The sequence below is a fragment of the Gracilinanus agilis genome, chromosome 4 (assembly GCF_016433145.1).
Source record: "Gracilinanus agilis isolate LMUSP501 chromosome 4, AgileGrace, whole genome shotgun sequence".
Classification (NCBI taxonomy): domain Eukaryota; kingdom Metazoa; phylum Chordata; class Mammalia; order Didelphimorphia; family Didelphidae; genus Gracilinanus; species Gracilinanus agilis.
In genome coordinates, this window is record NC_058133.1 from 33,085,527 (window position 1) to 33,097,636 (window position 12,110).

At 40.9% G+C, this 12,110-nt stretch overlaps 1 protein-coding gene across 1 annotated transcript in view; it reads right to left on the reverse strand.

Annotated features, from left to right (window-relative positions):
* LOC123245827 (nuclear autoantigenic sperm protein) overlaps positions 1 to 509 on the reverse strand; it is a 43,228-nt gene extending 42,719 nt beyond the window's left edge. The window contains exon 1 of the mRNA XM_044674824.1: positions 368 to 509. Coding sequence (XP_044530759.1) covers positions 368 to 414 — 47 coding nt within the window. The 5' untranslated portion in view covers positions 415 to 509. The remainder of the gene's footprint in view (positions 1 to 367) is intronic.
* Positions 510 to 12,110: the final 11,601 nt, after the last annotated feature.

A 12,110-nucleotide genomic window follows, 5' to 3' on the forward strand; every position in this document is an offset into this window, starting at 1 on the left:
GAAGCCCCGCCCCCCCAGCAGCACGCGCCCGCGCAGGCGCCGGGGAACCCCGCCCCCTTCGGGGCAGCCAGGCTCCGCGTGAGGGGAACCTGGCTTTTGGCGCCAAATCCCCGGGAGCGGGATAACCAAGGAGGGAGGGCGCGCGCGTGCACGTGCACGTGCCCCCACCCCCTCCCCTCGCCGGCCTCCCCGGGACCCGGGCCGGTAAGATGGAGAAACCGCCGCAGCGCTGGCAAGATGGCGGGCGGCCACGAGAAAAGCCCAAGAGGAAAAAGATGGGGAGGGAAGGCCGCCTCCGCCCCCCATCCCGGCCCCGAGCTAGGACCCGTCTCGGACCCCGCCCCGCTCCCGCCCCAGACCCGCTCACTTGTCGGCTGGGGCGAGCTCGGCGATCGCTGCGGGCTCGGCGGCCATTGTCTCTCGGAGGCGGGCGGGTGGGCGCAGAGGACAGAGACGGGGAGGGGAGGAGAAAAGGGAAAAGGGAGACAGGGGCTGGCACGTTCCACAGCTCCCGCAGCAGAAAATGGCAGATTGGAGAGCCCGCGTCGCTCGGGCCGCTTTATATAGCGTAGCACTCGGCCCCGCCCACCCACTTCCGTTCCGCGTTTAAAGGGCCAGCGCAAGTCCCGCCCCCTCCAGGTTCCGCTATCTCCGGTCTGGAAGGGTCCCTGCAGAGCTCGCGACTTCGCTCTCGAGAGGCGACTGATCGACTCCTTCCAGCAGACTCGCGGGCCTGGCGAAAGAATAGGTTTCTCTAGAAATATGCCATAGTGCTCCAGGACTCCAACTCCCAACAAGCCGCGCGCACAGGGCGGGCTCCGGAAGTAAGCGCCGCGAGGCTTGCTGGAAGTTGAAGTCTCTTCTGCAGCCCGAGCCTTCCCCAGAGACCCTCTGCTTGGTTACCGGGTGGAAATGAGGCTCTGAGGCCTGTGTCACCTCCTGCTCTCGCTTCTGCCCCTCCTCCGACAGCCTCGTTCTGAATAGTGGTGCCAGTGCCGACCCTAAGAGCTATGGCCAAGGATGCAGGAGACTGAGAGAGAGGAGGGGCAGAGAGGCGCTGGCCTCAGCAACGGGTGACGCAAAATGATGCCTTTTGCTTATTGGCTGAGGCTGCTCCCGCGGCGTTCCATTCAAAGCGCCAGGCCTCTAGCTCTCACGTGGCCTCCCTTTGGTCACGCCCCAAACTGAGATCTCAACCTATAGCCTAGCGGGCCGCTGAAACCCCGCAGTCTCTTTAACTCCGAGGTACCTTCTCCCTTATTCATTCATTCTCTCATCTCCTTGGGATCCTGGTCTGTGCGGCCGCGCTAGGCTGGACGTTGGGGAAGGGAGCGGGACTCGGGCGTCCAAGTTTGTCTGACCCTGTGTCCAGCCTCGTGCCTCAACTTCCCCCTCCGTGAGAAGGGGCGCCGCTGCGGAAAGTGTCCCGGGCGGGGCAGTGGGGAGGAGCTCCAGGAGCCTGACTCCGAGGCCGCCCCCGCCTCCCTTCTGGGAACCCACTTTCTAGGAGCCGGGGATCCCCCAGCCCGTGTCCTCTCCTCGGGAACCCGTGATGAGCAGCTCAGTGACCCTCCCTCTACAGACTCAGGGGCTTCAGTGTTCGTGGGCGTGGGTTTTAAATGTCCTGGCCCCTTCAGCTCCTATGCCGATTTGCTGCCCCCTCTCCATCACCCCAGCGCACCTTAGAGTCCCTCCTCTCCCAGTCTTGAACTTGGCCCAGGAATTTAACTGGTCAGCACCTCTTATTGGTCACCTAATGAAAGGCCCCCTATACACTACGGCTCGGCGTTCTCTGGCCTGCCTTCGGGGCTGCACACATACTGTGCGTCCCACGGTTCTCTTCTTAAGGCCGGGCAGCAGCCCTGCCATCCCTCTCTGTCAGCACCCTCCTACCTACCTTGGAAAATTAGATCCCTCTTTATTGAACTCCGTGATTTCCCCCACCCCCACCCCCCTTCTTTCTCCTCCTCAACATTTCTGCAACCTCAGCCTCTCCTCCTTTGCTTCAGACTGACCCATGGACCATCCTCTCCACTTATGGTCCATCCCTTCCCCTCCATCTATTCACCTGCATTCCTGAAAGTCTTACTACTGGAACTGTTCGCACTAGCTAAGGGGGATGGGGAGGGAGGGAAAAGAATACCTAGACAAAGGGCTTCTCATCCCCTGGAGCATTCTCTATTAAAAGGCTGAAACCTGGAAATTCCGGGCAGTCTGAGTGGGAAGACAATACTCACCACCTGGTTGGGGAGGGGAGTTCTTCTCTGGAGGAGCTTCTTCTGGAATTGGACCTAGAGCTGAACCTGGAATAGAGCCCCAGCATGCAAAGAGACTTCTGGTCAGCCGGGTAATGCGGGATAGGAAAATGCTACAAGACCAACTTATTACAAATCCAGCTGAAAAGGGAGCAAGGATAAGTTAACTGCTTCAGGGTCTGAAGGCACTGATCCCCTAACATTTTCTATCACACAACCCTATCAGTAAAAAATGTTTGAGCAATATTAGAAAAGAGAGTTATGGAAGAAAGAATTGGGGAGTGAATTAACAGCCCGGTGCAACAGGTATTACACTTTCCCCAGGCAACAGATTCTTTGAAAATTAGAATGAGCCAAATAAAATAAATAAGCACATTTACAAGTTGTATACATAAACCACGGTACTGACAGTTATGGATGTTGTCCCTACTCCCAGCCCATTCCATCTCTCCTTGATGTGTTGGCTTTTTCTACTCTAATGAAAGCACCTTCAATCCATGCCTGTTTTGGTGTCCTCAGCACTTGGCACAAGGCCTAGCCCATTGTAAGCCCTCAATAAATATTGTCTTTTATAAAACTTACATAAAAATAGACATTTAAAGGGTGAGAAAAAGATGAAACATTTGATTTGCTAATGATACAAAAAACTTAATGCTCTCACTAAGTTGAGTCTCTGGAGCCAATAATATTATTGTAGTTTTGGGTTTTTTTTTTTTAAATCCTTACCTTCTGTCTTGGATTTACTACAAAGTATTGATTCCAAGGCAGACAACAGTAAAGGCTAGGCATTTGGGGTTGTTCAGGTTGTGACTTCCTGCTAGGAACTTCCTGAGATCAGATTTGAAACTAGGACCTTCCCTCTCCAGGACTGGCTCTCTATCCATTGGGCCACCTAGATACCCACCTTATTGTGGATTCTAAGACAATAGAGCCTTGAGGGCTAGGCAATTGGGGTTAAGTGACTTGCCTGGGGTCACAATAATTATTTTTAATGAGAGAAATATGACTGAATATACTTTATTTTTTAATCTTTTTTAAAATCTAAATTGATATACTGATACTGTTGGATTTAAAAATCAGTCTGGCAGTCTACTGAACTATTTCTGGCCTGGGCAAGCTACCCCCAACCCCCAAGGTTTCCCAGCACAGTCTTCCTTATCTCCCCCTATCATAAACCTAAAACTGAAGCTATCTTATCTGATGTCTTGAGGAATGTTTGTCTATGTTTGCCTGCTTTACAATATTTGCCTATTTAATGTATGTTTGCCAAATGCTTCCAGACCCCTGTCCCTGAAACCCCCCTCCCCAGATGCTTCCTGACCACCTGTCCCTGACACTACCTTGATAATTATGTATGTACCAACCCCCTTCCCCAAACATTTCTATATAAACTCTTGGCTGAGAATTCCAAGGGGTCGTTCAGGCATGCCTCTCTGCCTAGCGACCCTAGCTATTATTGCTAGTAAAGAATGAGCCTCTTCTTGCATATTGCATTGTCAGTGTGATTCTTCCTCTGGCCATGATCGAACCTGGGTTAGGTATTAAAATTTGGGTACAACAATACAAGGATTCAAAAATCAGTACATGGGGATATTTGGTTTTAGTGGCTATCATAGCTAGAATAGAGCCATGGCTCCAAATGGAAGCAGTATGTTATTGGCTATGTCTTGCTTACTCCTGAGACTAACTTTTCAAACTCATCTACTAAATATACAAAGACTTTTGTTGAAATTCAGATTATAAGTGTCTTTTGTTATGATTTTAATTCAATTTTATTTATTTTTTTAATTGATGGAAATCTACCCTCTGTCCCTCTCACCTACAAGAAAAAAAAAACAAAACAGAAAACCTTGCAACAAATATGTATAATCTAATAAAATAAATTCCCACAGTGGACATGTCCAAAAAAAATATGCCTCATTCACTTCTTCATCAGGAAGTAGGTAACATATTTCATCATGAGTCCACTGGAATTGTGGTTGGTTATTGGGGTGATCAGATATTCTATCCCACTTTATAAAGAAGAGGAGAATGAGAAAGGAATATTCTCAGTAGCAATGCTTGAGATTTGTTATTAACCATTTTCTGCTTCTGCGCCTCTTCTCTTTCCAAATCAATTTCTTATCCTTTCTATGTTTCTTAATTTCTATGTTTCTTAATTTCTTTCTTTCTTTCCTCCCTTCCTTCTTTCCTCCCTTCCTTCCTTCCTTCCTTCTTTCTTTCTTTCTTTCTTTCTTTCTTTCTTTCTTTCTTTCTTTCTTTCTTTCTTTCTTTCTTTCTTTCTTTCTTTCTTTCTTTCTTATTAAAGATCATACTATTTAAAAAAGCAGAAGAAAAGCAGATCCCCAAATGACAAAATTGACAAATCAAATGATATGAACAAGCAGTTTTCAAATGTTATGATTAAAATTCCCAGGGCAGCTGGGTAGCTCAGTGGATTGAGAGTCAGACCTAGAGAAGGGAGGTCCTAGGTTCAAATCCAGCCTTAGACACTTCCCAGCTGTGTGACCCTGGGCAAATCACTTGACCCCAATTGCCCACCCTTACCACTCTTCTACCTAGGAGCCAATACACAGAAGTTAAGGGTTTTAAAATAAAATAAAATTCCCTGGAGATTATATCTTAACTTGTAATTATTTTTTAAATGATAAAAAGAAGACCAGAGAAAGAAAAGGCACCAACCAAGAATGGTGACCCTTCCAAGAGTCAGGACTGCAAACCTCCTCACTTTAGATTCCCAGGGGGATAAGCCCCTACTTCCTCCCTGTACTCCAACCTTGACATCTCTTTCCCAAGCCCTTCTAATTGGAGCACTCTGACCTCACTCTTCAAGAGACCTTTAGAAACAGTGTGCAAATCTACTTTTCTCTACTATTTTAAGAGGTTTGTTTGCAATAAAGTCAGATCCAGACAATTAGAAAAATATTAATTGTTCATGGGTAGCCCGTGCTAACATAATAAAAATGACAATTCTACCTGAATTAATTTACTTATTCAGTGCCATACCAATAAAATTATCAAATAATTGTCAGCAAAGGAAATTGATAAATGTTGGAGGGAGTGTGGCAAAATTGGGACCTAATACATTGTTGGTGAAACTGCGAAATGATCCAACTATTCTGGAGGACAATTTGGAACTATTCCCAAAGGACTATACAACAGCGCACAATCTTTGATCCAGAAATAATACCACTACTATGTCTGCATCCCAAAAAGATCATAAAAAAGAATAAAGGACCTAGTTGTACAAAAATATTTGTTGCCGGTCCTTTTGTAGTAGCAAAGAATTGGAAACTAAAAGGATGTCCCTCAATTGGGAAATGGCTGAAGAAGTTGTGGCATGTGATTGTGTTGGAATACTATTGTAGTATAAGGAATGATAAACAGAATGGTTTCAAGGAGCTGGAAAGAACTTCATGAACAGAGTGAAATAAGCAGAACCAGGAAAACATTGTACACAGTAACAGCAATATTGTGGAATGATCAAAGACTTCACCAATTCTCAGCAACACAATGATCTGGGGAAATTCTGAAGGACTTAGTGGGGGCAAAGAATGCTATCCACCTTCAGAGAAAGAACTGTTTGAGTCAGATGCAGATCAAAGCATTCAATTTTTCACTTTAGTTTATTTGTGTTTTTATTTGAGGTTTTGGTTTTATATGAGTATTCTCTTACAACAATGATCAAAATGGAAGTATGTTCTGGATGATAATATATGTATAATCTAGATCAGTGATTCCCAAAGTGGGCACCACCGCCCCCTGGTGGGTGCTGCAGCAATCCAGGGAGGCGGTGATGGCCACAGGTGCATTTGGGGGTGGTGAATAGTTTAGGTCAATAAATAGTTTTCATAATTTCAAAGTTCAATGTTTCTAATTTATACCTTTCTTTACTATATTTTAAAAAAGGTAGAAACATTAATACATATATCTTTCCTATTAATGGCTATTAAAATTAAAAAAAAAATTAATTTCCAGGGAGTGCTAAGTAATATTTTTTCTAGAAAGGGGGCAGTAGGCCAAAAAAGTTTGGGAACCACTGGTCTAGATCAAATTGCTTACCATCTCTGAGAGGAGGTAGGGAAGGAAGAGAGAGAGGGACAGTTAATAAAATATATGTTGAAAATGGTTATTACATGGAATTGGGAAAATAAAATATCTTTGAATAAATTTTTTTAAAAGAGGCACATTTATAGATAAACAAAAAGCTTTATCTCCTCTCTTGTTCAACAAGAAGGTAGAAGAAGAAACAAGTTGTAGCTTCAATCTTAAAATTAAATTTTTTTTTCCTCTTTAAAATCCAAAGGTTGTCTTGGGGCATCAAAGAAAGAGATACAGGTTAGTGTTAAATTTCCACGCAGGTGAAGAAATCAAAGCTAATCATTACTTCATTTTATTTATTCCCATTACTGACTCACCTAAAAGTAGGAACAAAGAACTCAAAAGACTGGATGGGGGTGAGGGGCCAGGTGGGTGTCTCAGTGGGTTGAGAGCCAGGCCTAGAGACGGGAGGTCCTGGGTTTAAATCTGACACTGTGACACTTCCCAACTGTATGACCCTGGATAAGTCACTGAACTCCCATTGCCTAACCCACTAAAGATTCTAAGACAAAAGATCAAGATGTTAAAGAAAAAAAAAAAAAGACTAAATGGACCAAATTAACTGTGAATAGGTTTTGCCTATCTCCAGGAATTTCACCTCTGCCCGGAAGAACTGAATGTGTAAGAAAGGAAACACCTTTTCATTACCCTAGACAAGATTAGTTGATAAAATCTACTCTTAAATTCTCTTTAGGTCTTCTTAGTCTCTCTTATCATGTCTAGGCCACTCCCAGGTACCCTGGCCTCTAACTCAGTCTCAAGAGTTAAAGTTTTATGTTTACTTCCTTTGCTATCCTCCCTAAAGGTATATAAGGACTCCAAGTTCTACAGGTCAGCAGAAATTACCAGTAATTATATTACTACTGGTCTTTCTGAAGACAGGGTCATCCCCAGAGTGGTTGGCTCTGCATGATGTCTATGATCATAGTCTCCTTTGTTCTAATTAAAGCCTTATTCTAATATAACTACTCTAGTAGTTATGATTTATTTTTCAGGTTGACACTATACAATCACATAACAACTGTTCTAAATCACTCTTGGTCAGAGAAATGCAAATTAAAACAATTCTGAGTTTGTTTCCTCACATTTGTCAGATTGTCCAATATGACAGTAAAGGAAAATGATAAATGTTGGAGGGAATATGACAAAACTGGGACACCAATGCATTGTTGGTGGAGTTGTGAATTGAACTAAGCATTCTAGAGAACAATTTGGAACTATGCCCAAAGAGCTATAAAACTGTGTATACTTTGATCCAAAAATACCTCTACTGGGTCTGCTTCCTAAGAAATTAACAAAAAGAAAGAAAAAAGGGAAAAGGACCTATTTGTGCAAAAATATTCATGGCAGCTCTTTTTGTGGTAGCAAAGAATTGAACATTGAGAATATGTCCATCAATTGGGGAATGGCTGAACAATGTATGGTATATGATTATGATGGAATACTATTGTGATATAAAAAATGATCAAAATGATCTCAGAAAAACCTGGAAAGACCCACATGATCAGATGTAGCGTGAAATAAGCAAAAGCAGGAGAACATCATACATAGTAACAGCAATAACTGTGAAAGACTGAGCAATTCTGAGCAATACAAAGATCCAAGACAATTCTGAAGGACTTATGGCAAAAAATGCTATTTGCCTCCAAAGGAAAAAACTAATGGAGTCTGAATAAACATCAAAGCAGAATATTTTTCACTTTATTTGTGTGTTTGGTTTTACATGAATATTCTCTCATAATATGAATAATATGGAAATATGTTTAACATGATCTTATATAACCCAGATCAAATTGCTTACCATATTGGGGGGAGAGGGGAAGAAAGGGAGGGAGACAATTTAGATCTTATAATTTCAGAAAAACATATTAAAAATTATTATTACATGTAACTGAGAAAAAATGTTTTTTTAAGAAGAGAAATAGGTCATATATTTATAGTCACAGTTGGAGATATATTCTTTTTTCCCTATTTTATGATTAGAAAAAATTTTAATAACAAATTCCCACATAAGTTTTCCAAAGTTATATGATCCAAATTATCTCCCTCCTTCTCTTCCCTCCGCCCTCCTGGAAATGGCAAGCAATTCAATCTGGGTTATACTTGTATTATCACACAAAGCATTTTCATATTGTCCATTTGTGTAAGTGAATAATCTTATAAAACCAAACTCCCCAAAACATATACCCAAATAAATAAGTGCTAAATCATGTTCTTTCATGTGTATTAGGAGTTAGAGTCTTAACTAAAAAGAGGCAAAGACAATTAATTACAAAAGTTATTTTTGTAATTTTGTAATAGAGCATTTTACTTGAAATGGAAAAGCTTCTGCATATGCAAAATTAATGCACCTAGCATATGAAAAGAAGTGATTGAACAGGAAAAAAATTCTGTATAAAATTCTCTGACAAGGGTTTGGTATCCAAGACATAATATAATATAATTAAAAATATAAATAATAAATAAATATGAGATTAATAGTAATTCTCTAGTGGTCAGAGGATATGAACAAACAATTTTGAAAAGAATTGCAAAATATTTACAACCACGTGAAAGAATGTTCCAAATAACTGAGAATAAGAGAAATGCAAATCAAAATGACCCAGAGGTTTCATCTCATACCTTACAAACTGGCAAAGATGATAAAAATGAGACATTAATATTGAAGGAGTTATTGGAAGAGAGACACACAGGTGCATTGTTGGTGGAGCTATGAATCATTACAATCATAAAGCCACTGATAAGAAAAAAGTCCCTATAGGCACCTGTACAAGAGTACTTTTTGGGATGGCTAAACAAATTAGGCTTCATAAATATAATGGAATCTGTTTTCCCTCTAAGAAATGAGGAATAACGATGCATGCAGTGAAGTCTGGAAAGAGCCAGCAGAGCCAAGAAAACAATATATACACTGATAAAAACAATGAAAATGAGAACAACCACCAAAAAAAGGAGAGGTTGCAAAATTACAAAGAACAAGCATTTAAAAGAAGAGCAATGAGAACCTCACTAATACACACACATACATTTTTGCAGAGTGTTGTACCCTGCACATATTTTCATACTTTTTTGATATTATTCAGCAATTAAGCTCATTTTTTCCTCTTTATTTTTTGGTCTTAAAAAAACAATTTATCTCGATTGATTTTCCTTCCAGACTAAAGAAGGCGTAGCATTTTTTAATTTTCAACAAACAAGTTCAAAATCCACTGTTATTATACATATCTAGGTGGGAAGGGATAGCTCTCTGGGAGGTAGAAGAGAAGGTGGAGTAGAATAGAGAAAATTGTGATGATTTATTTTTTTAAAGCAACTTAAAAGACATCAATATTTAAAAAGAAAAGAAAAGCCCAGTTTGGGCATAAGTTCATCTAGAATTCCTACAAGAGATAAAGCAAGATGGGTAAGTTATGCCTGCCTCATTGCACAGGGGTCCTTGGTCAATCCCTACACTGGGAGGTGAAAGGAAAAGTGTCCTATTGCCTTTATTTGATTGATTATGAAGCGAGAAATTGAGAAATCACATTTAATCCTCCGGATAAGCCATTGCCATTCTACGTTTTAGAAAGAGTTAGACCCAGTTATTAAACTGTTTATAAAATATCACTTTTAGTAATAGAATGTTGATTATAGCATTAGAAGTATAGAGCGTGGCGTATGAGAATATTATAGCAATTAGCAATATTAAGGAGTAAAATTTGAGGTCTGGTTAGTTGTCTGGGGAAGCTGAAAGCCACGTAGAATTGAGAGGGGGGAGCAGACAAGCTGGCCTGGCAAAATAGTATAGAAACAATCTTGTTTTCTTCCGGCATTGTTAGATCTTTTAAAACTTTATGCCAAAAATAATAATAGACAGATAGATAGATAGATAGATAGATAGACAGATAGACAGATAGATAAGTAGATAGATAGATAGATAGATAGATAGATAGATAGATAGACAGACAGACAGACAGATAGATAGATAGATAGATAGATAGACAGATAGACAGATAGATAAGTAGATAGATAGACAGATAGATAGATAGATAGATAGATAGATAGATAGATAGATAGATAGATAGATAGATAGATAGATGAATGAGTAAACAAATAAATAAACAAATAAATGAATGAATGAATGAATGAATGAATAAGTAAATAAGTGAGTAAATAAGCAAATAAGTAAACAAATAAACAAACAAACAAACAAGTAAATAAATAAATAAATAAATAAAGCTTTGTGCCACGGTAGGCTCCAGGGCTATTGTGGCTAAGAAAGGTTACTTTGACTTAAGTAGGAGTGAACCTTGGGCTGAACTTTGAGGATTTCACAGCAAATGTTTCAAATTCTTGTTTGTTTAACATCCTCTGTACATTCTGCTGTGAATGACCAGCAGAAACCAAAAAAACATCCTGTGGAGCATCTCAATGGGGGCTTATCACCAACTGGATGGGGTAAGATCTCCAGCTTTAATTTTCCACAATTAAAGTTTGTCTCTTTGGCTCAGGATGAAGCCCAGAGATTTCTTTCTTTCTAACAAATGGCCTGCCCAACCTCTCTTGGCTAAGCCCCTTCCCCAGAATCTCAAGTTCTCTCTTTCAATCTCCCTCTGCCTACCTGGGATGGGAAAATGACTCGTCGTACTTGCCATGGTGCGTTTTCTAGATCTTTGAGGAAGAATTGTGTGGGGGAGAGCTTAGTTGGACTTCTTCCTGCTAGTCTACCCTTTTGGGGAATCTCAACTCATACGCTCAGGGATGTCAATCGATTCTCCTTCCAAACTAAGTAAGAAGGCGCTGCATTTTAAAAATTTTAACAAAGAAAATCAAAATCCACTGAAAAGCCTCTTTCCTTAGAAGATATCTAAACGGGTTAGAAGATTTTCTTTAGGGGGCAGCTGGGTAGCTCAGTGAATGGACAGCCAAACCCAGAGACGGGAGGTCCTAGGTTCAAATCTGGTCTCAGACACTTCCTAGCTGTGTGACCCTGGGCAAGTCACTTAACCTCCTTTGCTTAGCCCTTACCACTCTTCTGCCTTGGAGCCAATACACAGTATTGACTCCAAGAGGGAAAGTAAGAGTTTAAATAAATAAATAATAGGGGGAAAAAAAAGATTTTCTTTATAAGTTTTCAAGGTTAAAGATATGAGAGTTTTTATAAGCTGACACTGGGAGATGGCTATTGGGCTGATGGGAGGGATATGGCCAAAGCACTGCACCCACCTTTGCTCTGGATCCAGGCACAAGGTATTGAATTAGGTTCAGTCTGGAGAAGCCTGGCCTCTAATGAGATGTATTAGCCTCCCCAGTGTTTTTTATTAATTATTACTATTATTATATATAACATTATAATATGTATTATTTAATATATTATATATAAGTATTGTTATATTATTATTTATTAATAGCTTTGATTTTGGCTCATATCTAGTCCCTTCCAAACATCGGAGTAAAAGGTGGTATTTATTCCCTGCACATAAAAGAAAGGCTTAAACACAAAAGACTCAGAGTGCTTGTTGGCAGTGACTTAAAATTAGAATTTAGTAATAGAATATATAACTACCGTTAACATTTTTTTTTTTTAATAAAACCTTCACCTTCCATCTTGGAATCAATACTGTGTATTGGCTCCAAGGCAGAAGAGTGGTAAGGGCTAAGCAAAGGAGGTTAAGTGACTTGCCCAGGGTCACACAGCTAGGAAGTGTCTGAAACCAGATTTGAACCCAGGACCTCCCGTCTCTAGGCCTGGCTCTCAATCCACTGAGCTACCCA